This window comes from Corylus avellana, chromosome 1, assembly GCF_965113065.1.
Source record: "Corylus avellana chromosome 1, dhCorAvel1.hap1.2, whole genome shotgun sequence".
In the NCBI taxonomy this organism is placed as follows: Eukaryota; Viridiplantae; Streptophyta; class Magnoliopsida; order Fagales; family Betulaceae; genus Corylus; species Corylus avellana.
In genome coordinates this window covers 43,930,567-43,954,817 of record NC_142490.1, presented here as the reverse complement: position 1 = coordinate 43,954,817, position 24,251 = coordinate 43,930,567, and the positions used below count along the sequence as shown (strand labels likewise).

The 24,251-nt window shown below is 35.3% G+C and overlaps 2 protein-coding genes and 2 pseudogenes across 3 annotated transcripts; all 4 read left to right on the top strand.

Annotated features, from left to right (window-relative positions):
• Positions 1–125: 125 nt before the first annotated feature.
• Positions 126–22,654, top strand: LOC132169952 (uncharacterized; annotated as a pseudogene). Its single transcript, XR_015909389.1, has 2 exons — positions 126–2,767; positions 22,456–22,654. The product of XR_015909389.1 is annotated as an uncharacterized LOC132169952 (transcript).
• Positions 11,873–14,038, top strand: LOC132169945 (uncharacterized). Its single transcript, XM_088515702.1, has one exon. It carries the CDS (start codon positions 11,873–11,875, stop codon positions 14,036–14,038), a length of 2,166 nt encoding a protein of 721 aa, XP_088371828.1.
• Positions 14,921–16,946, top strand: LOC148589904 (uncharacterized; annotated as a pseudogene).
• On the top strand, positions 18,260–21,008 carry LOC132168569 (uncharacterized). The gene has a single exon (XM_059579566.2). The coding sequence runs from the start codon at positions 18,428–18,430 to the stop codon at positions 20,858–20,860; it is 2,433 nt and encodes an 810-aa protein (XP_059435549.2). The 5' UTR covers positions 18,260–18,427; the 3' UTR covers positions 20,861–21,008.
• Positions 22,655–24,251: the final 1,597 nt, after the last annotated feature.

The window sequence follows — 24,251 nt, the reverse complement described above, 5'->3', positions numbered from 1 at the left end:
AGCTTTGCGTAGCTTTTTGACTTTTCAACAAACTTTGTTTTGTTCGGACCCTTGAATCAATTATTGGAGTTAACCGGATTTCGCATTTTTTAAAAAAAAGAAAAAAGAAAAAAGAAAACCCAGCTTTCACCTAATGCCATTTTGCAGAAAAAAGGCTATAAACCTCAGCTTTGATCTCCGTTGATGGCAGATCTTGGCTCCGAAATTTTGTGTCACCCGTTCTGATATATATATATATTTTTTCCGGAAAGTTTTCAACCCGATGTCTTCGTCCGATCAGTCTTCTGGCGCAGTTTCCGTTGCCGAGTCAAAGGATTTGGTTATATCCGACGTTGCCGAGAGCCTCAAACAAGCCAAGGAATTCCTCTCCCGAAACCGACCTGTCAACATCAACAGTGGCAACAACAACGGAGACAGTGGCAACGACGGAAGCAGCCACACTAGCCAGGACGACTATCAGAGAATGGAAAATCAAGCGGAGAAGTTAAGTAAAGATCTGATTTACATAGGAGAATCCTTCAAGAGTCTCAAGGGCTTCGAGGACATAGCAATTGGCCTCCTCGAAAAACTTAAACTACACAGCTCCGACGCTTTGGGAACTAGTGTACCCAATGTTTCCTCACGACCCAAGCAGCTCCGAGCCAAGCTTCGCGCGATCGACAAGATTGTGATGGAGTTGAAGCTCCGGATCCCGCTACCCTATAAGCTGTCCTCCGATAAATCCGACGCCCATCGGTACACACGGGGTGGCACCGAGTTTGATGACTTGGACGTGATTGATGATTTGCCTGTCTTACATGTTGACATGGGATTTCGGAATAGCTTGGCTTTCCAAGATTTTCGGTCAGTATATGAGAGTCTTGAGTCCACAACAAAGCTGTGCTTGCTGTGTTTTGCTTTAATCCCGGAAAATGAGATTGTGAAGAAGAGGTTTATGACCTATTGGTGGGTTGGAGAAGGCTTTGTTAGACCAGAGGTTGATGATGGAACCTTGGAAGAACGGCGGTCGGTTGAGGAAGTTGCTGATGGAATCTTCAAAGAGCTGGCGAAGAAGCATTGCATTGAGCCCGTTAATGAGAAGCACAGGTTAGTCGTGGACAGTTACAAGATGAATCCTTGTATTCGTTCGGTGGTGATTGTACTTGCCAAAGAAGCTGGGTTATTTGATTTTGATAACGAAAAATGGAATCCCACTACCAATTTTAAGACATCTCACCGGGCGTATTTAGTCAATGGATTTTCTCAGGAGTTGGTGAAATTTTTCAACGAATCGGCTACAGAGAAACGTGGCGCCGAATTGGATCTAGAGAAACTGCAAACAATATTCAATGTCAATGAGCCGTATCCTGACTTTTTCAAGTCGGGGTGGTTCTCAAAGTTGAAGAATGTCAAGGTTCTTTATCTGGGAAGGTGGCAGACCTCAGCTAAGCATCATATTTAAGTAGAGAGCGTTGAATTCTTAAAAGGGTTGAAAAATATGAAACTTTTAAGGTTTTTAAGCCTTCAAGGAATTTCCAGAATTACCAAGCTTCCTGATTCTGTCTGTACGTAAGCTCTTAAATTTGAGGATCTTGGATCTTAGAGCTTGTCACACTCTAGAGGAGCTTCCAGATGGAATAGGCTCACTCGAGAATCTGACGCACTTGGATATATCCGAGTGTTACTTGCTAGAGTACATTCCCAAAAAGATTAAGTTTCTCTCAAAACTCCGAGTCCTTAAAGGGTTTGTAATTGGTGACCGTTGAAATGAAAAAGCGTGTACTCTTACTGATTTGTCAGGATTGAAGAAGCTGAGGAAATTGAGCATCTACACAAACACGAAGGATTTCCCCAATGAAGAGGACGCAAACAATCTTCGAACGTTTGAAAATCTTGAAAAACTTACAATTGAGTGGGGAGCTTTTCCCAGCAATACAGGCAGTGATCCTGAGCAAGACAAGGGTGAACCACAATCAATGACACCAACCACCACAAGTTCAAAGAAGAGGGGAGATAAGAAAAAGCAAGACAAGGGTGTGGCACAATCAATTGCAGAAGCCACCAAGAGTCCAAAGAAGAGTGAAGATAAAAAAAAAAAGCAAGGCGAGAGTGTGGCACAACTAATTTCAGCAACTACCACGAGTCCTAAGAACGGTGGAAATAACCAAAAGCAAGACAAGGGTGCGGCACAACCAGTGACTGCAACCATCACAACTCCAAAGAACCGTGGGGGTAACAAAAATCAAGACCAGGGTGTAGCGGAACCAATGGCAGGAAGCACCATGAATCCAGAGAATAGTGGAGATAACAAAAAGAAGGACAAGAGAGCAGCAAGATTGGGTAAGACTTTGTTAAGAACACTCACCTTTACGAAATCAGGGCAGGGTTCCATAGGTGGTGAGGAAGGTTTTAAGAAACTAAAGAAACTGGATCTCAAGTGTTACCCTGAGAAGAAAGCACCCAGTTGGTTGCTGCCAGCAAAACTTCCGATACTAGAGAAACTGTACATCAGAGGAGGAGAACTTCAAAATCTAAGCCCAGGTCAGGAGAATGAGGAGTGGAATGTTAAGATACTACGTCTGAAGTTCTTGAGCAAGTTAAAGATGGATTGGAAAGAACTCCAGTCATCATTTCCATACTTGAATTACTTGGAGAAATACAAATGCCCTGAACTCACTTTCTTTCCATCTAATGACAATGGAATCGAGCTGAAGTCAGAGACTGCTGCTAGATATAACATTGTGCAGTAACTCGATAAGTCCTGGGAGGATGACTCAGACTATCAGAAGTATGTTATGTTTCTGGCCCAATTTAGATTTAATTCTGTTTCATGTGTGTACTTTTTTGGATTTGACGAAGTTGCATGCAATAGCTTCTTGTATATCCCCATCCCTCCTTATTTGGATTTCATTATGTTTCATGTATGTACTTTTTTGGATTTTACTAAGTTGCAATAGCTTCTTGTATATCTCCATCCCCCCTTATTTGGAACTATGTGCAAAGTTATTTGTAGCATTGGAGCATGTGACATTCTTTTGAAGAAATTACATACAACTAAAACATAGTGGTTGGATAACTTTACCAGAAAAAATATGGATTAATCTTGTTGCTTTATCGCGCTTATATGCCTCAATGCATGATCGCTACTAAGAAATAGAATATAAAATTAATAGATCAAGTTCAGAAATGATGTTAGGGTCGGGAATGATTGTCACTAACTTCAAGTGGGAGTGACAAGAAAGGCAACCCGGAATGGGAAGCCTTCATGGATTCTGTTCTTGTATCTTATTCCCTATTTGTTTGGATTTGTTTTTGTCAACTTGAATAATACTGGCTGTGTTTTTTAAGTTCGTTATTTTACATTATGATGTTTATTCAACTTGATTTAATTTGTATCGGTGTGATTTGAAGGAATATTGTGGTTAGGCCTTTTAGGGATTTTGTTTTGCCGGGTTGGTTTTCTTTGAATTGATTGCGCTACCATGGAATTGAGGTCTTAAAACAGGTTTTGTATCTTCAATTGATTTTGATTATGAGTGATTTGAGATTAATTGAAGAATTCAAATGGTTATATGGTTATGCCCATTTGGGGTATCATTGCTCTGATTGCTGGCTCTAAAAGTTGGTGGCTCAAACATGAATATGAGGTCTATAATTTGAAGTTTAAAACTTCATGGAGATTATATTAAAAGTAGATCGTAGTTGAATTGAGAATATTATGTTAATGAAGATGGAACTTCAAGTGAAATTTGGGGCTTTTTAAAACCCGGAAGTTAATTAATGAAATTGAGCCTACATAATTGAGATTGAGGTTGATATGACCCTATTTGAGAAGTTTGAAGGAATGATTAAGTTGGTTTTTAAAACTGATATATGTTTCTTTGGGGTAGCTATATATTTTAGCCTTTGATAGACTTTGAATGGAAATTTAGGTGCTGCTTCTTTTGGTTTTAGGTGCTGTCATAAAGAGTTAAAAGAATTAAGCCCATAATTCCAAGTGTTTAGCCTTATATGTGTTAGTTAGATCCTTTTTTCTTCTGTTTGCTTTATTTGACTCACGAAATTATTAAAAAGCTATTTTGGTAAGTATACTAGCCTTCCTAGAAAATGTTTTACTGTATAGTTATTAATTGGGCACGATTACTTAAGCATAGAGAAGAGCCCAAGGATCTCAAAACATACTAATACAGTTAATAATTGTTGTTAAGTGAATTTTCACCGAGAATAAATACTCTTGATATCATTTCTTAAGAATAAGTTTAAGTTTTGAAGATCTATATGCCTCATTATCCCTAAGATCGTCTGTGTTTTCAAGGAAGCAAGAGGAAGAATTTTATCTCGAAGCCAAATTTTTAAATAGGATAGTTCTTTCCATATTTTTCATAAACTTCGATCCTGATTATGAAAATTTATTTTTCACTGCACAAACCTCTGATTTTGCAAATGTATTCCGGCAATACATACCTCGCTTCTTTTTCTTTTCTTTTCTTTTTTTTCTCCTTTTTCAAAGTAAAATACCTTGCTTAGTTTGTGAGAGTAAGGGAAGTTGGAAGAAAAGAAGGAATAGGATAAAGTGAAAAGATGATATTCTACTTTTGATCAAATAGTTGAAATGGGACTAAAATAAAGAGACATGTCAAAAGATCTTCTTGTCTAATTATATTTTGAAATAGTTTTAAGACATTATAAAAATTTAACAACATAGATTCCAAAAGAGCTACTCCTATCCCTTCAAAGTTTATCTCGTATGGTCCTCCGTAACATTTGGTGGATAGAAATTGTTTTTTTTTTTTTTTTTGATTTAGGATGACCCCCCTCCCCCCCAACAAACCTCTGATTTTGTAAATGTATTCCGGCAATACAGACCCTGCTTCTTTTTCTTTTCTTTTCTTTTTTTCTCCTTTTTCAAAGTAAAGTACCTTGCTTAGTTTGTGAGAGTAAGTGAAGTTGGAAGAAAAGAAGGAATAGGATAAAGTAAAAAGATGATATTCTACTTTTGATAAAATAGTTGAAATGGGTCTAAAATAAAGATACATATATGTCATAAGATTTTCTTGTCTAATTATATTTTGAAATAGTTTTAAGAAATTATAGAAATTTAACGTATCTATCCCTTTAAAGGTATGTGGTATGGTCCTCCACAACATTTTAGGGGTGAAATTTAAAACCGCCTAACCGCTTTGAAAGCGGTTAGTAAAAACCGCTAACCGCCTAGGCGGTTGCGGTTAGCGGTTAGCGGTTAGTAGGTTTTGGAAATCCGCTAACCGCTAACCGCTACCCGCTAACCGCTTTTTTTTTTAAATATAATATATATTTATATATTATATATATATAATAACAATAAGTTGTGAGTTTATGAACTTTTTTTGGTTGATTGAAATGAGCCTCAAGCTTCAAGTTTAACCATATATGTTGGTTTTTTTGATTGCTTGTGAGTTTATGAATTTGTTTGTGTTTTATTTTATTTCTATGTGTGCGTTTATGAACTTGCTTGTGAGTTTATGTATAAGACTATAAGTGAAGTGATGATTTTGTTGTAATTTTATTTGTATATTATATGATGTGTAGATTTGTAGAAGGTGGCCAACAAGATTTTGGTATATAGCAATTTTTAATGCTAAAATGGCCATGGAAAGGGAAAAAAAAAATGTTTAAAATGAGAAAAAAAATGTTTAAAGTGAGCCCAAAACCGGCCCAAAATCGGTCCAAAGAAAAAAGCCCAAAAAAAGCGGTTATTCCAAAGCGGTTAACCGCTACCCGGTTAGCGGAGGCGGTTAGTAAAATTTACTAACCGCCTAGGCGGTTGCGGTTAGCGGTTTTAGCCACTAACCGCTAACCGCAACCGCTATTTCACCCCTACAACATTTGGTACATAAAAATAATTTTTTTTTTTTGGGAAAACCATGTCACATAGGTTTTAAAGGATGAATGGGTGATGAATATATTTACTCAAACTCAAAGGAATTTAAAAAAATTTCTATGATGTAGGACGGCAAACCCCACACCCCCCCGAGAACGGAAGTAGGAACAGTGCACTTAGGAGTCCTCATCGATTTGGCCGGTCATACCCACGTTCAAATGGGAGTGTGAATGGTCTATATGAGAATCTTGGCCAAATTGTCGAGTCCCATCCACGTTCGAATGGAAGTGCACCACGATAATAAAATCATAACCACACATAATAAAATGTAAGAATTTCCCAACATAATAAAATCATAACCCAGCTTCTATTCATACTTTCCATCCAAATTTCGTGTCAATTTTATAATTATACGGAAAATAAATTTTAGCCTCTTAAACTATTACATTTATTGCTCTTACACTTCTGAACTTTAAAAAGTGATATTAGGGCCTCCTATTCTACTATCGCATGTTAAATTAGACACTTTTGCATTTTTCTCTCCAAAATACGCTTAAATTTACTTAAGAATAATCATTTGAAAAAAAAATTATTAAAAAAAAAAAAATTGAAAACACCAAAAAAGGGTGGCCCTTTTCATATTAGCCCCCATAATTTTTTTTTTTTTTTTTCAATTGGCAATTTTTATATATTTTTTAATTTTTATTTATTAACAACTTTAATGGTATTTGGGAAGAAAAATCAAAACATGTTTAATGTGATACGCGATGGTAGTGTGTGAGGCCTTGATGTCACTTAATTTGAGGTATAATTGCAAAATGGATGATAATTCAGGAGATTAAAGTATATTTTTCCATATAATCATTTTTTTCTTTTTTTTTTCTTTTTTTTTACCATGTCGGCACAAGAGGAAGAGAGGGAGGAGAATTCGAACTAATGTCATGAGATGTGATCCACTGATTGAGTTACCTCTTGAGGCCTATTCATTTCCTTCTTAGATTACTGTTAATAATTTTGTTTTATTTCTTAGCATTGACTTTCCTTATTTCCCTTGGTTTCCAACTTTAGGAGATTTCCCCATCATTAGGTTGCTAGCATTAGTTAGATCTTCTATATATAGTTTTTAAATTGCTGTTTAGATTAATTCTAAAAATTTCTTTCTTTCCTTTTGAAGCCTTGTATATACTAGCTACTATTAAGAAAAAAAGAGTGCTTGAGAATGAATTATTGAGAATTAGTGAAATTTCGGATTCCGTACTGATGTTCTTGTGCAAACAAGAATTATCTTACCATGTCCAAAAAAAAGTGAAAAAATAAAAATAAATAAAAGGGTGAAATATGACTAAAAGGCAGAGTCATAGTTAAGGGAAGTACATGATCTTTTCTCAATTTTTTTTTTTTTTTGGACATGTCCACACAAGAGAGTGAGGGGGATTCGAACTAGTGACCTTCGCTTCATTAGGTGTGGTCTCAGCTAATTGAGCTACCTCGTTCTTTTCTCAATTTTAGGGTCCGTTTGGGATTGCGGTTTCAATAAGTACGATTTTAAAAATTACTTTTTAAAAAAATTGCATTTTTGAAATCGCTACTTTTTAAAATCGCAAAGGCGTTTGGTAAAACATGTTAAAAATTACTTTTTTTTATCAAATATTTGTTATGTAAAATCCTAATTTTGGTTTAAATTCACACTTTTTCAAATAAATACCATCTAGTTTGCTTATAGAAATCATAGATTTTTTTTCCTGTTTTAAATTAAATGCTTTTTAAATCGAAATGTCAGGCACTTTATGTTTTGCAATATCTTTTAAAAACGCAGATTATTCTTGTGATATCGCAATCCCAAACACACCTTAGTGTTATTATCATTTGAATATTTTGGCATAAAAATGTTACTCTAGCTTCCAACTTAACTCTTAATTTTCAAATTATCATGTTTTTTTTTTTTCAATGACTATAGACGGAACAATTTTTACCCATACTAAAAGCTTAGTCTACAGATCGACTTACTCGATCGCAAACAAATTATTTTAATTTATCAATTAGTTTTCCTGATTTCCCAATTTTAATGTTTAGGCTAATATGTCATGTACAACTTTTTTTAATCCTCGGTGGATTGAATTAAAGCAATGTACATTCTATTACAAAATAATAGTTTCACTTGTTACAATTTTCAGAATTTTACTATGCCAATTATCACAATTTTAACACTCCTAAAATGCCAGTGTTAAGACTATAGGCATCCTAGCTAGATTTCATTTCTCAAGATTTTTGCTATTATATATATATATACACTAAAAAGTAATAATATATTTTAAAAAAAATATGAATTATGTTTGTTTAGATAATAATTTTGATAGCAAGAAAAGAAAAATATCAAAGTTATATAAAGGAAAAAAAATAAAAAATTAATCCATATAGTTCACATGATTTACAATTTAACTGTATCAAAATAAACTTAGAGTTTCTATTAAGATATGCAACAAAATAATAATAATAATAATTTAGTCAAATTTTTTCAAAACATTTATTGATTTCCAATAGGTGTCACGATAGCGCCAATAAAATGATGACATGTGCCACTTTTAAAAAAATATATATAAAATATAAAACTAAAAAATTAAAGAAATTAATTATTTTTATTATTAAGGAAAGCGGTTCGGCAACCACCTCAAAGTCAGAGGTGAGCAGTGAACAAAGCTTGTACGGCTGTACGAGTATTGGAAAGTTGAGATGAGATATATATGAGTATATCTCTTTGTTCATTTCAGTTCACACGCTATATATTCTTATGAGTAGTGATAATGGAGATACAACTCACGTAGGTTTATTTTATAATATAATTTTTTTAATATTACGGTTTATAGATTTTTTTTAATAATATTTTATATTATAATAAACCAACGTGAGTGACTATTAACTCACACTGGCGTCTCCATTATCACTACTCTATTCTCATTTAGTTCTGTTTTGAAAAAGTTATCACTTATGTTCACAACTATTTGAAAGATAAAACATTCATCCTTGGGTTTTAACTCAATTCTAGACTATTTCTTAGGGTTCTAAAAGAAGATGGAGCCACCTCCACCAGCTCCACCTCCACCTCCTAGTAAAGAAGATGGGTGAAGACCGCAGTCTCCACCTGCAGTAACCTCATCGTGGAAGTGGTGGGGGATGGTTTTTATATAATTTTTTTGTAGTTATGTAGTTTCATATAACTTAGTAATGTGTTAATTAATGAAAATCAATTCTTAAATTAGTGCTTGTAAGAAAATATTAAAAATTAATTTTTATTATCACATCATCTCAATTATATAACACTCATATAACCGTCTATTAAATAACATTATTCAATAAACATATGGAATACTTATAATCATCTATTCAATAACATTAATAACTCCACTCTTAATTCCGTGGCAGATATTACCTTGTACATCACATGGCAAAAAAGAGTCCTACAATTTAACTTGATATAGTATAAAAGTCACCTCTATATTACAAGAATAAAGAAGCACACGAGATTCAGATTCCGGCCCAAGTCTTTAAGCTTTCAAATCTCAATCCATATCACTTATGATTCAAATGTGTCGAGCATTCGCAACTTTTTCTTTTTTAAAAAAAAAAAAAAATTATTATTAGTATTTTTTTTTTTGATCACCAAGTTCTCCATTTGCTTGTAGAACAATTATCAAGATAGGAAATAGAGAGAACTTTGGGACCTAAACATAGCTAATACTGTCGGTGCACAGTGCCTATATATAAGTTTGACTGAGTGAGAGGATATATGTGACTGAGTTGAGATATACAACTTTCTCAAACTTGTATTAGTTTTCCTAATTCAAAGTTCACTTCCCTATTCGTAATTTGCATTAGTTTTCTCAGCATCCCCTAAGAGGTACGTGGTTTTTCCTTTGTTATGTTCTATAAGAGCTACCACTCATGCACCTGCCATGCATCATTGTATTCATTTATGCAATCCTTTTTGTTTGTAGTTTATCCATAAAGTTTGTCTTCGCCGTTGTTGTCATTTTTTATAATTTATATATTTTAGTCTTTGTGAGGATATAATTATTCTTAAAGCTGTTAACAAACTTTGTTGTCCATAATTGAACCATTATGTTATAATAATGTTCGAACATAGGACATTTGCTCTGATAATATGTTAAAGCATTAGTAGTTCAAAAGCTTAAGCTAAAAAGAAAAAAAATATATATATCAATTTAATCATTTAAACAATATTTTAATATTCTCCTTACATATAGGACAAGACAACACGTACAAAACTATTTTAAACAAAATGGGGTTAAAAATTTAAATTAGGCTCAACAAGTAAAATATTTAATTGAAAATGGAAGGTTAATGACAGAGACGTACAATGCTCAAAATCTGGGCATTTGCTCTACTACCATATTCAATCTTTATTTATTTCAAAAACTTAAGCTGATAGGAAATGATTGGTTTAATCATTTGATTAATTTTCTAACATTAAGTCAACTCTTGCCAACTACTATATTTTTTTGACATGTCCGTACGTATAGAGGGGAAGGGGGATTCGAACTAGTGACCTCCGCTTCATTAAGCGTGATCCCAGCTAATTGAGCTACCTCTTGGAGACTACAAGAAAACTACTATATTGAGTAATCATGTTTTAGCTATCATAAATAACTACATATATATAAATCAAATTGTTGTTCAAAATAGCATAATATAAATCTATGAGTAATTCTTAAAAATAAATAAAAAATAAAAAATAAAAAAGAAAAACTTTTATCGCACAACTATTCCACAATGTTGATTTGACTCTCTACCAACTCTTGAATTTTTTTTTTTTTTTTATAAAATAATAATAATAAAAAATTAATCTAAGAATTGGTTGAGATTGCCACAGTAGCATTGTAGCATGGCCGGTTAAATACACTTGAGGACTAAGGCAACAAGTTTAGTGATGTCATTTTCTTATATTTAAATATTAATTAATTAATTAATATCTAATATTAATATTATAAAAATCATTCATTTCGCTTTTTGGAATGCACAATTACTAATTAAGTGTTTTTATTCAAAACTTTTCATATTACTGGCAATTTTAATTTAAATTGGTGTTGTCACATTGGAGAAAGTTATGCACGTTGGACTTTTATGAATATGAAAATATGAAAGTAAACAAGTAGACATTCTAATAATTTATATACGTCAAGAAATTATGACATTAGAGACCTTAATTATTAACTTTCGAGAAAAGTCCATTATTTTATGATCGTGAATTGTACACATCAGAAGAAATTGAATGATTACATGTCTGGATGCAGGAGAATCAATAGCTGAGTTGCCAAATGCTGGATTGTATCTAGTATTTGTTATTTTCAATTCAGTTTTGAAGTATCGGGAAAATTTTAATCTTTCGGAGTTATTTTATGTCTGCTTCTTTGTGGTGACTATGGTTTTTCACTTCCCTAACCATTAGTTTCCATCTTTTGAGTTCCCTCTTTAGCCTTCAATTCTTAATTTCTTCTGTTATCAGACTAGTCAAAACAATCCTAATTCTACTTGGCATCAAATTCTCATTTTCATCTCTAGAGATTTTTTCAAGCCCAAATATTGTAGTTTTTTTACCGAGAGCCTTAATTATAAATCATTTGTTAAAATTTTTATCATATTAGATTTTTAATTTTATTTTGGAAATAATCTTTGTTGTAAAATTATTAATGGGAATCTTAATTAGCTAGAGACTATTTATTAACTTTTTATCATATTGTAGCCTTTAAAAAAAAAAAAAAATTATTGTACAATTATTAATTGGGGGTGTTAGGCAAAAGCCTATGTTATGTAAGGCTTAAGCGAGTACTATATTGTAGGATAATTATGAGATAAAAATATAATTTCTTGCCTTATTAAAATCCATATCTACCTCTGGCTTTTGTTTTAGCAACTTAAAAACTAACACTTTAAATTCTCTTCAATAGGGTGAAAGAAAGGAGAAAAAAATTAAGCAACCAAAGGAGGAAAATGTCTAAGTCCATCTCTGACGCAATCATGAAGTTCTATGATAAATGGAACATCCGGAGTTTCGTTCTGTTAAGTCTCTCACTACAGACATTTCTAATTCTATTTGCACCATTCAGAAAGCGAATAGGACGTGGGATGGTAATGTTGCTGATTTGGCTAGCTTACTTGGTGGCCGATTGGGCTGCTAACTTTGCAGTGGGACTCATTTCCAACAGTCAAAAAGATATTCGTCAAAGAGATCCTCTGAAACCTGATGATCATGCTGACATTCTGGCGTTTTGGTCTCCCTTTCTTTTGTTACACCTTGGTGGTCCAGATACCATAACTGCTTTTGCTCTAGAGGATAATGCCCTCTGGCTAAGGCACTTGGTTGGGCTCATCAGCCAGGTTTCTGCTGCTTTACTTGTCTTCCGTCAATCCTTTCCCAAAAACAAGTTGTGGAAACCTACTGTTCTTCTGTTTGTCGCTGGAGTCATCAAGTATGCTGAGCGAACACGTGCTTTATTTCTTGCAAACCTCGATAAATTCCGGCAATCGAAGCTTCAAGCAAGTCACTCAGGGCCAAGCTATGCAACTTTCATGGAGGAATACGCTTCGAAAAAAGAGGCCAGACTCCCAGTTCATATTGAATTGATAGAAGAACCTAACAAAGAGCCCAAAACTGCAAGTTATAGGTCATATGAAGGCCCACTGTATGACCTTACGGCGGTGAAACATGCTTATCACTTCTTCAAAATCTTCAGTGGTCTCATCGTCGAAGTCGTCTTTAGTTTCGACGAGCGTTATAAGAGCCGATTGTTTTTCCATATGAGAACCCCAGGAGATGCCTTTAAAGTGCTAGCGGTTGAACTCAACTTCATCTATGAAGTTCTCTATACCAAGGTTGTCGTGGTGCATTCAACGTTTGGATACTTTGTCCGATTTATATCCTGGTGTGTGGTTGTGGCATCTCTTTCAACCTTCTATACAATAGATAAGCATGGCTTTGGTAAGATTGATGTTGGAATTACCTATAGCTTGCTCTTTGGTGCCATAGCCTTGGATACAATTGCTCTCCTTATGTTGGCTTTCTCTGATTGGACTGCTGCTTCCATCATGAATTCACCCAAGCGAAATTTCTGCATAGAAGCTATTAAGGGATTGTTCCTCATTCTCCTCCAATACTATCTCAAGCTCAAGAGGATAAACTGGGGGGAAAATAGACCAAGTTTCTTTGGTCGGGCTAGACAAATCCTATTTCGGAGGTGGTCTGAATCTCTTGATCAATACAACTTAATAGATTATTGTGTGAAGGAATGTCCAAAAAAGAACCTTAGATTCTTTGATTACTTTGGACGTGTATGGATTTGTCTGATTGAAAACATTGACCTTAAGGATTTCTATGATCAGAAATATGTGTCCAAAAAACAATTTACCGAACCGCTATGGGATTTCATCTTTTGTGAGCTGAAAAAGAAATCTGATCTCGCAAATAATCCTGACTCTGCAAGGATGATATGTTCAGCTCGAGGAGACTGGGTTTTACGGACTAATGATTGGACAATTGAGAATAGCAAGTTGATGCATTATATTGTCGACGTTGATTTTGATCAAAGTCTTCTATTATGGCATATTGCTACAGATCTCTGCTATCATGCCCATACAATCCATGAGAGTGATGAAGAAACTAGTAATCGTCGTGAATTTTGTAAAATCCTTTCGGATTATATGTTATATCTTCTAGTTATGCAGCGTACTATGATGTCTACTGTAGCAGGTATTGGTCACATAAGATTTCGCGATACCTGTGCCGAGGCTAAAGAATTTTTCACCAGAAAGGATGCAGGAGAAGAAAAGCCAGAACATCTATTACATGCTTGTGCTCTAATCCTTGGAGTAAATACTGATGTGAAACCTTCTGATGTGAAGGGACATACAAGCAAATCTGTGCTCTTTGATGCATGTATTCTCGCCAAAGAGCTATTACAGTTGGAGGGGAAGAAGAGATGGGGTCTAATGAGTGAAATATGGGTAGAATTGTTGTCTTATGCTGCAAGCCATTGCAAGCCCAATACTCATGCTGCTCGACTAAGCGGAGGAGGAGAGCTTATCACATTTGTCTGGTTATTAATGGCTCATTTTGGCATAGGGGATCTGTTCCAAGTAAAGCACATAAATGAGGGCTATGCAAGAGCAAAATTGATTGTGGGTTAAGCAAAATTGATTGAGGGTCAATCCAATGGCTTCTTTCAATGTAGAACTTTTTTTTTTTTTTTTGGATTGGCAGAATATTTTGTTGGATCTTTATTTCCTTCCGGTAGGAATGGAGATGTTTGTGATGTATGTGAAAACACTAGCTAGTATATCTTAGCTCTGCAGCTAAGTTTAACTCAAAGCAAAAAACAAATTCTCATTCACCTAACGGGTACACTAATTAATTTATCAATGAAAGCATATGATGAATTGATGATACGTAAAGTACTTCTTCAAAAAATATATATGATAAATAAAGCTTGCTAGTATATTATCATAAGAAGAAATGCTTCGGAAACATATATATATATATGAATTATTTCATTATCCAGATTAAATTTTGAAATATTTGATTGTATATATAATGTCATATTATTTTAAAAAAATTAAATGACTTGACTTGTAACACAAGAAGAAGCAATAACCATAATCATCAAATCATAGTGACGGCCAACAGGGTCAATTGACATCTTCCATGGCTTTAGTTTACCTCTCGCACCCTAATTATTAGGACCCAAGTAAACCCAATTTCCAATTATTTTGGCCTATACACCTATATATCAGCTTAGATTTTAAGTGATGGCATATCTAGGTTAAATTGGCATCCCTGCTCGAGTGGACTTCCTACTTGAGCAGGGCTCTCCTACTCATTTTTATCCAAAAAGTTAAAAACACAGATAATTTTAAAATTCGCATCAAAAATAATTCTATGAGGGTTGTAGGATATTTTTTATGTTCCCATCTTTGTATCAATTATTGGAGTGTTGGAGATAACCAGCTTTCGCATAGCCCATAGGAAAAAAAAAAAAAATTGATATTTCTTTTGTGAAAGTTTTCAACACGATGCCTCCGCCCGATCAGTCTTCTGGTGCAGGTTCCGGCAACTTCAACGTTGCGGAGATAAACGATATCGTTCTACCCAACGTTGTCAGGAGCCTCCAGCAAGTCAAGGACATACTCTCTCAAAACCGACCAGCTGAGAACAACGTCAGCAACATTGGCAACAACGGCAGCAGCCATTCTAGCCAGGACGAATATCAGATCAGGGGAACCACGCGGAGAAGTTAAGGAAAGATATGATTTACATACGAGAATCCTTCAAAAATCTCACAGTCTTCGAGGACAGAGCCAGTGCCCTCTTCAATGCTCTTAAAGAACGCAGCTCCTTCAACGATTTGCTAACTGCTGGTCTCAATGTTTCCTCGCGAGACAAGCAGCTCCGAGCCAAGCTTCGCGCGATCAACAAGATTGTGATGGAGTTGAAGCTCCGGATCCCGTTACCCTATAAGTTGTCCTCCAAGGAATCCGACGCCCACCGGTTCCCACGGGGTAGCACCGAGTTTGATGACTTGGAGGTGCTTGATGAATTGCCTCTCTTACATGTTGACGAAGAATTTGGGAGTAGCTTGGCTTTCCGAGATTTTCGGTTAGTATATGATAAATTGACTGACTCCACAACAAAGCTGTGCTTGCTGTGTTTTGCTTTAATTCCGGAAAATGAGATTGTGAAGAAGAGGTTTATGACATATTGGTGGGTTGGAGAAGGCTTTGTTAGCCCAAAGCTTGAAAAAGCTGCTGTCGGTTGAGGAAGTTGCTGATGGAATCTTCAAAGAGCTGGCAAAGAAGGACTACATTGAGCCCCTGAATGAGAGGCACAGGTTGTCGTGTACAGTAATAAGATGAATCCTTTTATCGGTTCGGCGGTGATTGTGCTTGCCAAAGAAGCTGGGTTGTTTGATTTCGATGGCAAAACATGGAATCCCAGTGCCAATTTTAAGACGTCTTACCGGGCGTGTTTAGTCAATGGATTTTCTCAGGAGTTGGCGAAAATTGGCCCTGGACCGGATGCAAAAGAAACCGACCACCCTGGATTGGATCTAGAGAAACTGAGAACAATATTCAATGTCAATGAGCCTTATCCTGATTTTTTCAAATTGGAGTGGTTCTCAAAGTTCAAGAATGTAAAGGTTCTTTATCTGGGAAGGTGGCAGACCTCAGCTAAGCACTATATATATATATATATATATATATATATATATTGAAGTAGAGAGCGTTGAATTCTTACAAGGGTTGAAAAATATTAAACTTTTTAAGGTTTTTCAGCCTTCAAGGAATTTCTAGAATTACCAAGCTTCCTGATTCCGTCTGTAAGCTCTTAAATTTGAGGATCTTGGATCTTAGAGCTTGTCACACTCTAGAGGAGCTTCCAGATGGAATAGGCTCACTCAAGAATCTGACGCACTTGGATACATCCGAGTGTTACTTGCTAGAATACATTCCCAAAAAGATTAAGTTGCTCCCAAAACTCCGAGTCCTTAAAGGGTTTGTAATTGGTGACCGTCTAAATGAAAATTCGTGTACTCTTGCTGATTTGTCAGGATTAAAGCAGCTGAGCAAGTTGAGCATCTACACAACCACGGAGGCTCTCCCCAACGAAGATGACGAAAACAATCTTCAAAAGTTTGAAAATCTTGAAAAACTTACAATTGAGTGGGGAGCTTTTCCCAGCAATACAGGCAGTGTTCCTCAGCAAGACAAGGGTGAGCCACAATCAATGACACCAAGCACCACAAGTTCAAAGAAGAGGGGGGATAACTCCTCCTGTCATCATTTCCAGACTTGATTTACTTGGAGAAATACAAATGCCCTAAACTCACTTTCTTTCCATGTAATGAGAATGGAATCGGGCTGAAGCCAAGAACTGAAGCTGGAAAGGGAGCTGCTGAGAGATATAACATTTTGCATTAGTTCGAGAAGTCCTCCCAGGATGACTCAGACTATCAGAAGTATGTTATGTTTCTGGCCCAATTTTTAGATTTAATTCTGTTTCATGTGTCTACTTTTTGGGATTTGACGAAGTTGCAGTAGCTTCTTGTATATTATCTCCATCCCTCCTTATTTGGATTTAATTCTGTTTTTACAGGTCAATCCAATGGCTTCTTTCCATGTATAACTTTAGAAACAAAAAGGAGGATGGGCATGATATTGTGCTTGCTGCATGTATCTTTATTTCCTTCATGTAGGAATGGAGATGTTGGTGATGTATGTGAAAACATTAGTATATTTATTATTTTGGATTCATTTGGTGAGTTGTCTATCCATCAAACCAAAATTATTATTTGGAGAAATTTTACTTTACACTCTGAACTATCGCTCATTTTGAGAAGACAAAAACTCTCAATTTACTCCATTAAACTTTCAATTTCAATCAATTGACTCCTCGATCAGATTTTAAACATTAAAAACTTAAAAGTGATATAATGACATTTATACTTCTGATTTTTTATAAAATTTCAAATTTACCCTTAATTTCAAATTAAAAAATTTTAAAAAGATAAAGTTATAAAAAAAAATTAATGGGTATTTTGGTCTTTTTAGGCATTATCGTTAAAATTTAACAGATAAATCTGACAGAGGGGTCAATTGACTCAAATTAAAAGTTTAGGGGATTAAATTGGGGGTTTTAAAATTTATGGAGGTCTTTTCAAAACGCTCGGTGGTTCAGGGGTGTAAAATAAAGTTTTTTTCATATTATTTTGTTGAGACTTTTGGGGAGTGTTTTTTTTTTTAATTGTGAATTTTAGTGATTTGGCTCACCAAAATAATTTTAAAAAAAAAAATAGTTTAGTAAGATTGCTAAGAATGTTCTTCGGGTCTCCTTGGATGTGTGTTTGAAGAGCCTAAAAATGCGATTAACACTCAAAAAGTCTATTTAAAAAAAAAAAAAAAAACATGCATGTTTAGTAAAAAAAATTGAAAGCACTTTTAAGAGTTCAAAAAATTTAAAAATGACTAAAACACACTTTTGACAAAAAGCTTAAAAATAAAGCATTTACTTAATAATAATTAAAAAAAAAAAAAAAGCACATTTTTTACTTGAAACTTTATTTTTCAATACAATTTCAAATATACCATCTTTTTTAAATAGATGATTTTTTTTTTTTAGACGTTGTGGCCTGAAAACGGTCCAAATTGTGTAATTTAAGAATTATAAAAAATAAATAAATAAATAAAAAATGTAGTGAATGCTAATTATCTATCTGGGGATAGTACGAACGCCGAGAGACAGCTATGCGTAGCTTTTTGACTTTTCAACAAACTTTGTTTTGTTCGGACCCTTGAATCAACGATTTCGCATTTTTTAAAAAATAATTAACCGGATTTCGCATTTTTAAAAAAAAAAAGAAAAAAAAAAAAAGAAAACCCAGCTTTCACCTAATGCCATTTTGCAGAAAAAGGCTATAAACCTCAGCTTTGATCTCCGTTGATGGCAGATCTTGGCTCCGAAATTTTGTGTCACCCGTTCTGATATATATATATATTTTGTTTTTGCGGAAAGTTTTCAACCCGATGTCTTCGTCCGATCAGTCTTCTGGCGCAGGTTCCGTTGCGGAGTCAAAGGATTTGGTTATATCCAACGTTGCCGAGAGCCTCAAACAAGCCAAGGAATTCCTCTCCCGAAACCGACCTGTCAACATCAACAGTGGCAACAACAACGGAGACAGTGGCAACGACGGAAGCAGCCACACTAGCCAGGACGACTATCAGAGAATGGAAAATCAAGCGGAGAAGTTAAGTAAAGATCTGATTTACATAGGAGAATCCTTCAAGAGTCTCAAGGGCTTCGAGGACATAGCAATTGGCCTCCTCGAAAAACTTAAACTACACAGCTCCGACGCTTTGGGAACTAGTGTACCCAATGTTTCCTCACGACCCAAGCAGCTCCGAGCCAAGCTTCGCGCGATCGACAAGATTGTGATGGAGTTGAAGCTCCGGATCCCGCTACCCTATAAGCTGTCCTCCGATAAATCCGACGCCCATCGGTACACACGGGGTGGCACCGAGTTTGATGACTTGGACGTGATTGATGATTTGCCTGTCTTACATGTTGACATAGGATTTCGGAATAGCTTGACTTTCCAAGATTTTCGGTCAGTATATGAGAGTCTTGAGTCCACAACAAAGCTGTGCTTGCTGTGTTTTGCTTTAATTCCGGAAAATGAGATTGTGAAGAAGAGGTTTATGACCTATTGGTGGGTTGGAGAAGGCTTTGTTAGACCAGAGGTTGATGATGGAACCTTGGAAGAACGGCGGTCGGTTGAGGAAGTTGCTGATGGAATCTTCAAAGAGCTGGCGAAGAAGCATTGCATTGAGCCCGTAAATGAGAAGCACAGGTTAGTCGTGGACAGTTACAAGATGAATCCTTGTATTCGTTCGGTGGTGATTGTACTTGCCAAAGAAGCTGGGTTATTTGATTTTGATAACGAAAAATGGAATCCCACTACCAATTTTAAGACATCTCACCGGGCGTATTTAGTCAATGGATTTTCTCAGGAGTTGGTGAAATTTTTCAACGAATCGGCTACAGAGAAACGTGGCGCCGAATTGGATCTAGAGAAACTGCAAACAATATTCAATGTCAATGAGCCGTATCCTGACTTTTTCAAGTCGGAGTGGTTCTCAAAGTTGAAGAATGTCAAGGTTCTTTATCTGGGAAGGTGGCAGACCTCAGCTAAGCATCATATTGAAGTAGAGAGCGTTGAATTCTTGAAAGGGTTGAAAAATATGAAACTTTTAAGGTTTTTAAGCCTTCAAGGAATTTCCAGAATTACCAAGCTTCCTGATTCTGTCTGTAAGCTCTTAAATTTGAGGATCTTGGATCTTAGAGCTTGTCACACTCTAGAGGAGCTTCCAGATGGAATAGGCTCACTCGAGAATCTGACGCACTTGGATATATCCGAGTGTTACTTGCTAGAGTACATTCCCAAAAAGATTAAGTCTCTCACAAAACTCCGAGTCCTTAAAGGGTTTGTAATTGGTGACCGTCGAAATGAAAAAGCGTGTACTCTTACTGATTTGTCAGGATTGAAGAAGCTGAGGAAATTGAGCATCTACACAAACACGAAAGATTTCCCCAATCAAGATGAAGCAAACAATCTTCAAAAGTTTGAAAATCTTGAAAAACTTACAATTGAGTGGGGAGCTTTTCCCAGCAATACAGGCAGTGATCCTCAGCAAGACAAGGGTGAACCACAATCAATGACACCAACCGCCACAAGTTCAAAGAAGAGGGGGGATAAGAAAAAGCAAGACAAGGGTGTGGCACAATCAATTGCAGAAGCCAAGAGTCCAAAGAAGAGTGAAGATAAAAAAAAGCAAGGCGAGAGTGTGGCACAACCAATTTCAGCAACTACCACGAGTCCTAAGAACGGTGGAAATAACCAAAAGCAAGACAAGGGTGCGGCACAACCATCGACTGCAACCATCACAACTCCAAAGAACCGTGGGGGTAACAAAAATCAAGACCAGGGTGTAGCGGAACCAATGGCAGGAAGCACCATGAATTCAGAGAATCGTCGAGATAACAAAAAGAAGGACAAGGGAGCAGGAAGATTGGTTAAGAATTTTTCAAGAGCATTCACCTTTAACAAACGAGAGCAGGGTCCCACAGATCTGCAAGGTTTTAAGAAACTAAAGAAACTGGATCTCAAGTGTTACCCTGAGAAGAAAGCGCCCAGTTGGTTGCTGCCTGCAAAACTTCCGATACTAGAGAAACTCTACATCAGAGGAGGAGAACTCCAAAATCTAAGCCCAGGTCAGGAGAATAAGGAGTGGAATGTTGAGGTACTACGTCTGAGGTTCTTGAGTGACTTAAAGATGGATTGGAAAGAACTCCAGTCATCTTTTCCACACTTGAATTACTTGGAGAAATACAAATGCCCTAAACTCACTTTCTTTCCATGTAATGAGAATGGAATCAGGCTGACGCCAAGACCTCGATAAGTCCTGCCAGACTATCAAAAGTATGTTATGTTTCTGGCCCAATTTTTAGATTTAATTATGTTTCATGTGTGTACTTTTTTGGATTTGACAAAGTTGCAATAGCTTCTTGTATATCTCCATCCCTCTTTATTTGGATTTAATTCTGTTTCATGTGTGTACTTTTTTGGATTTTACTAAGTTGCATTAGCTTCTTGTATATCTCCATCCTTCCTTATTTGGAACGATGTGCAAAGTTATTTGAAGCATTGGAGCATGTGACATTCTTTTGAAGAAATTACATACAACTAAAACATAGTGGTTGGATAATTTTATCAGAAAAAATAGTGGTTGCTTTATCGCGCTTATATGCCTCAATGCATGATCCTACTTAGAAATAGAATATAAAATTAAGAGATCAAGTTCAGAAATGATGTTAGGGTCAGGAATGATTGTCACTAGCTTCAAGTGGGAGTGACAAGAAAGGCAACCCGGAATGGGAAGGAAGCCTTCATGGATTCTGTTCTTGTATCTTATTCCCTATTCGTTTGGATTTGTTTTTGTCAACTTGAATAATACTGGCTGTGTTTTCTAAGTTCGTTATTTTACATTGTGATGTTTATTCAACTTGATTTAATTTGTATTGGTGTGATTTGAAGGAATATTGTGGTTAGGCCTTTTAGGGATTTTGTTTTTCCGGGTTGGTTTTCTTTGAATTGATTGTGCTACTATGGAATTGAGGCCTTAAAACAGGTTTTGTATCTTCAACTGATTTTGGTTATGAGTGATTTGAGATTAATTGAAGAATTCAAATGGTTATATGGTTATGCCCATTTGGGGTGTCATTGCTCTGATTGCTGGCTCCAAAAGTTGGTGGCTCAAACATGAATATGAGGTCTATAATTTGAAGTTTAAAACTTCCTGGAGATTATATTAAAAGTAGATCGTAGTTGAATTGAGAATATTATGTTAATGAAGATGGAACTTAAAGTGAAATTTGGGGCTTTTTAAAACCTAGAAGTTAATTAATGAAATTGAGCCTACATAATTGAGATTGAGGTTGATGTGACCCTATTTGAGAAGTTTGAAGGAATGATTAAGTTGGTTTTTAAAACCGATATATGTTTCTTTGGGGTAGCTATATATTTTAGCTTTTGAGAGACTTTGAATGGAAATTTAGGTGCTGCTTCTTTTGGTTTTAGGTACTGTCATAAAGAGTTAAAAGAATTAAGCCCATAATTCTAAGTGTTTAGCCTTTATATGTGTTAGTTATATCCTTTTTTCTTCTGTTTGCTTTATTTTCATTTAAAAAGAAGAAAGAAAATTACTTATGGTATCTATTGCGGTAGATTTGTTCATTTCTTAGTTAAACTCTCTAATCTAATTGAGTTCTTTTGAGGCACGCAATGGGGAGTTCTAAGATTGTGCTCGCTAGTGAGGTCAGGAATTAACTAGTGGAATGCTGAAAAGAAAAATCAAAAAACTTAATGCATTTCCTACTTGAAAATTCTCATCGAATTACATGTTTTCTCAAATAATTGAAATATGTATTTCCTCTACCTGATTATCTATTCTATTTATCGGACTCTGGTTACTCATGTTTAATGATGTCTTTTCAGAGTTGAATGTTGATCCCTCGAGTTGAGGTCTATTGGTAGCAACTACCTACCTTGTAGATGGATAACTTGGAAGATACTCTATTTATTGTCATTGTTTGGTCGTGTTAAGTTGATTATTTTTGTTGCTGGTCGGAATTTGGAGTTCATAGACTTTAGATGTGTTGGGTCAAGCTTGCTCTCGAGTTACTCAACTCAATTGTGTTTGGCATTGGTGATAAATTGGTTTTTTTTTTTTTTCTTAATTTACTTCATTTTTAATTTTGGTTAATATTTTCCAGTATTTACGTTGTTAAATGTAGTAAACTATTTTTGGAGTTTGAGTTTTTTCATCTCAAACCGCCAAACCACCACAAAACGAGCACCGAGCCACTGTCGAACCTACTAACATCATGTGTTCTTAATGGATGAATTATAAAAGTGTCTATAAGTGTTTAGTCTTTTGCATTAAAAGGTGGACCACAAAACAATTACAGGTTGAATTATAATAGTGTCGATAAGTGTTTAGTCTTTTGCATTAAAAGGTGGACCAAAAAACAATTACAGGTGACAACAGGATTCAAGAATCAATTAGTGAGAGGAGGGGGACCATGTGGGGAAGAATCATCTTTCACACTGGTTGCTTTTGATAACGTTGGGGAAGAATCAATAGAATATGATAACGCTACTCCTCCAGCACCACCTTGTTGACTTGCTGACTGTCGTTATTAGAGTTTGAAGGAAAACCCACTTCTACCCTTTTTTTAAAAAAAAAAAAGATGATTCTCAAATATATTATATCAAGATGTTATACTAAGGTGTGGACTTAACTCTTTGCAATAAAGAATTATTTATATAAGTCTAATTAGAATTATTTTTCTTGAGAATTATTGATGTTTTGGTGAGGTTCTGTCTAGCTATGGTTCAATTAGTCTTAAGGACTCATCTGCAAATTTTACTGTTTAAGCCCCTCTTAAGTAATTTTTGATGAACAAGTGCTGTCATAATTATGTCCATATAGAATAGCCACAATTGTCTCTTTCTACAACTTTGTTTAAAATATATATGTCAAGAGCCCACAATCTTCCACACTTATTGCTTTCGATAACGTTGGGGGAAGAATCAACAGAATATGATAAAGCTACTCTTCCAGCACCACATTGTTGACTTGCTGACTGTCGTTATTAGAGTTTGAAGGAAAACCCACTTCTACCCTTTTTTTTTTTTTTGATACTCAATTATATTATATCAAGATGTTATACCTGTTATACTAAGGTGTGGACTTACTCTTTGCAATAAAGAATTATTTATATAAGTCTAATTAGTATTATTTGTCTTGAGAATTACTGATATTATGGTGGAATTCGGTCTAACTATGGTTCAATTAGTCTTAAGGGCTTGTCTGCAAATTTTGCTGTCTAGGCCCCTCTTAAGCAATTTTTGGTGAACAAGTACTATCATAATCATACCCAAATAGAATAGATACAATTGGTTGTCTCTTTCTACAATTTTGTGTAGAATATATATGTCAAGAGCCCATTTAGAAACAACTTTAGCAAAGCGTTTGGATGAAAATAATTTTTTAGGATTTTTGAAAATTTTAGAAGATTATTTTATTTGTTTGCATTTAAGTAGAAAGAACGTGAATTTCCCCTCAAGTGCATTTTACTGGAAATGTAGATTCGTAATATATACGATCCGACTTAGGGTCGGTTTGAAATTGCGTTTCAGAAGCTGAAAAGTGCTTTTAATATTCGAAAAGTCCGTTTGAAGAAAAAAGTACTCGTTTGGTAAAAAAATTTAAAAGTGCTTTTAAGGGT

What these genes read in the sequence shown, in the direction of transcription:
- LOC132169945 (XM_088515702.1), top strand. Translation starts at nt 11,873, where the DNA reads ATGAAGTTCTATGATAAATGGAACATCCGGAGTTTCGTTCTGTTAAGT.
- LOC132168569 (XM_059579566.2), top strand. Translation starts at nt 18,428, where the DNA reads ATGTCTTCGTCCGATCAGTCTTCTGGCGCAGGTTCCGTTGCGGAGTCA.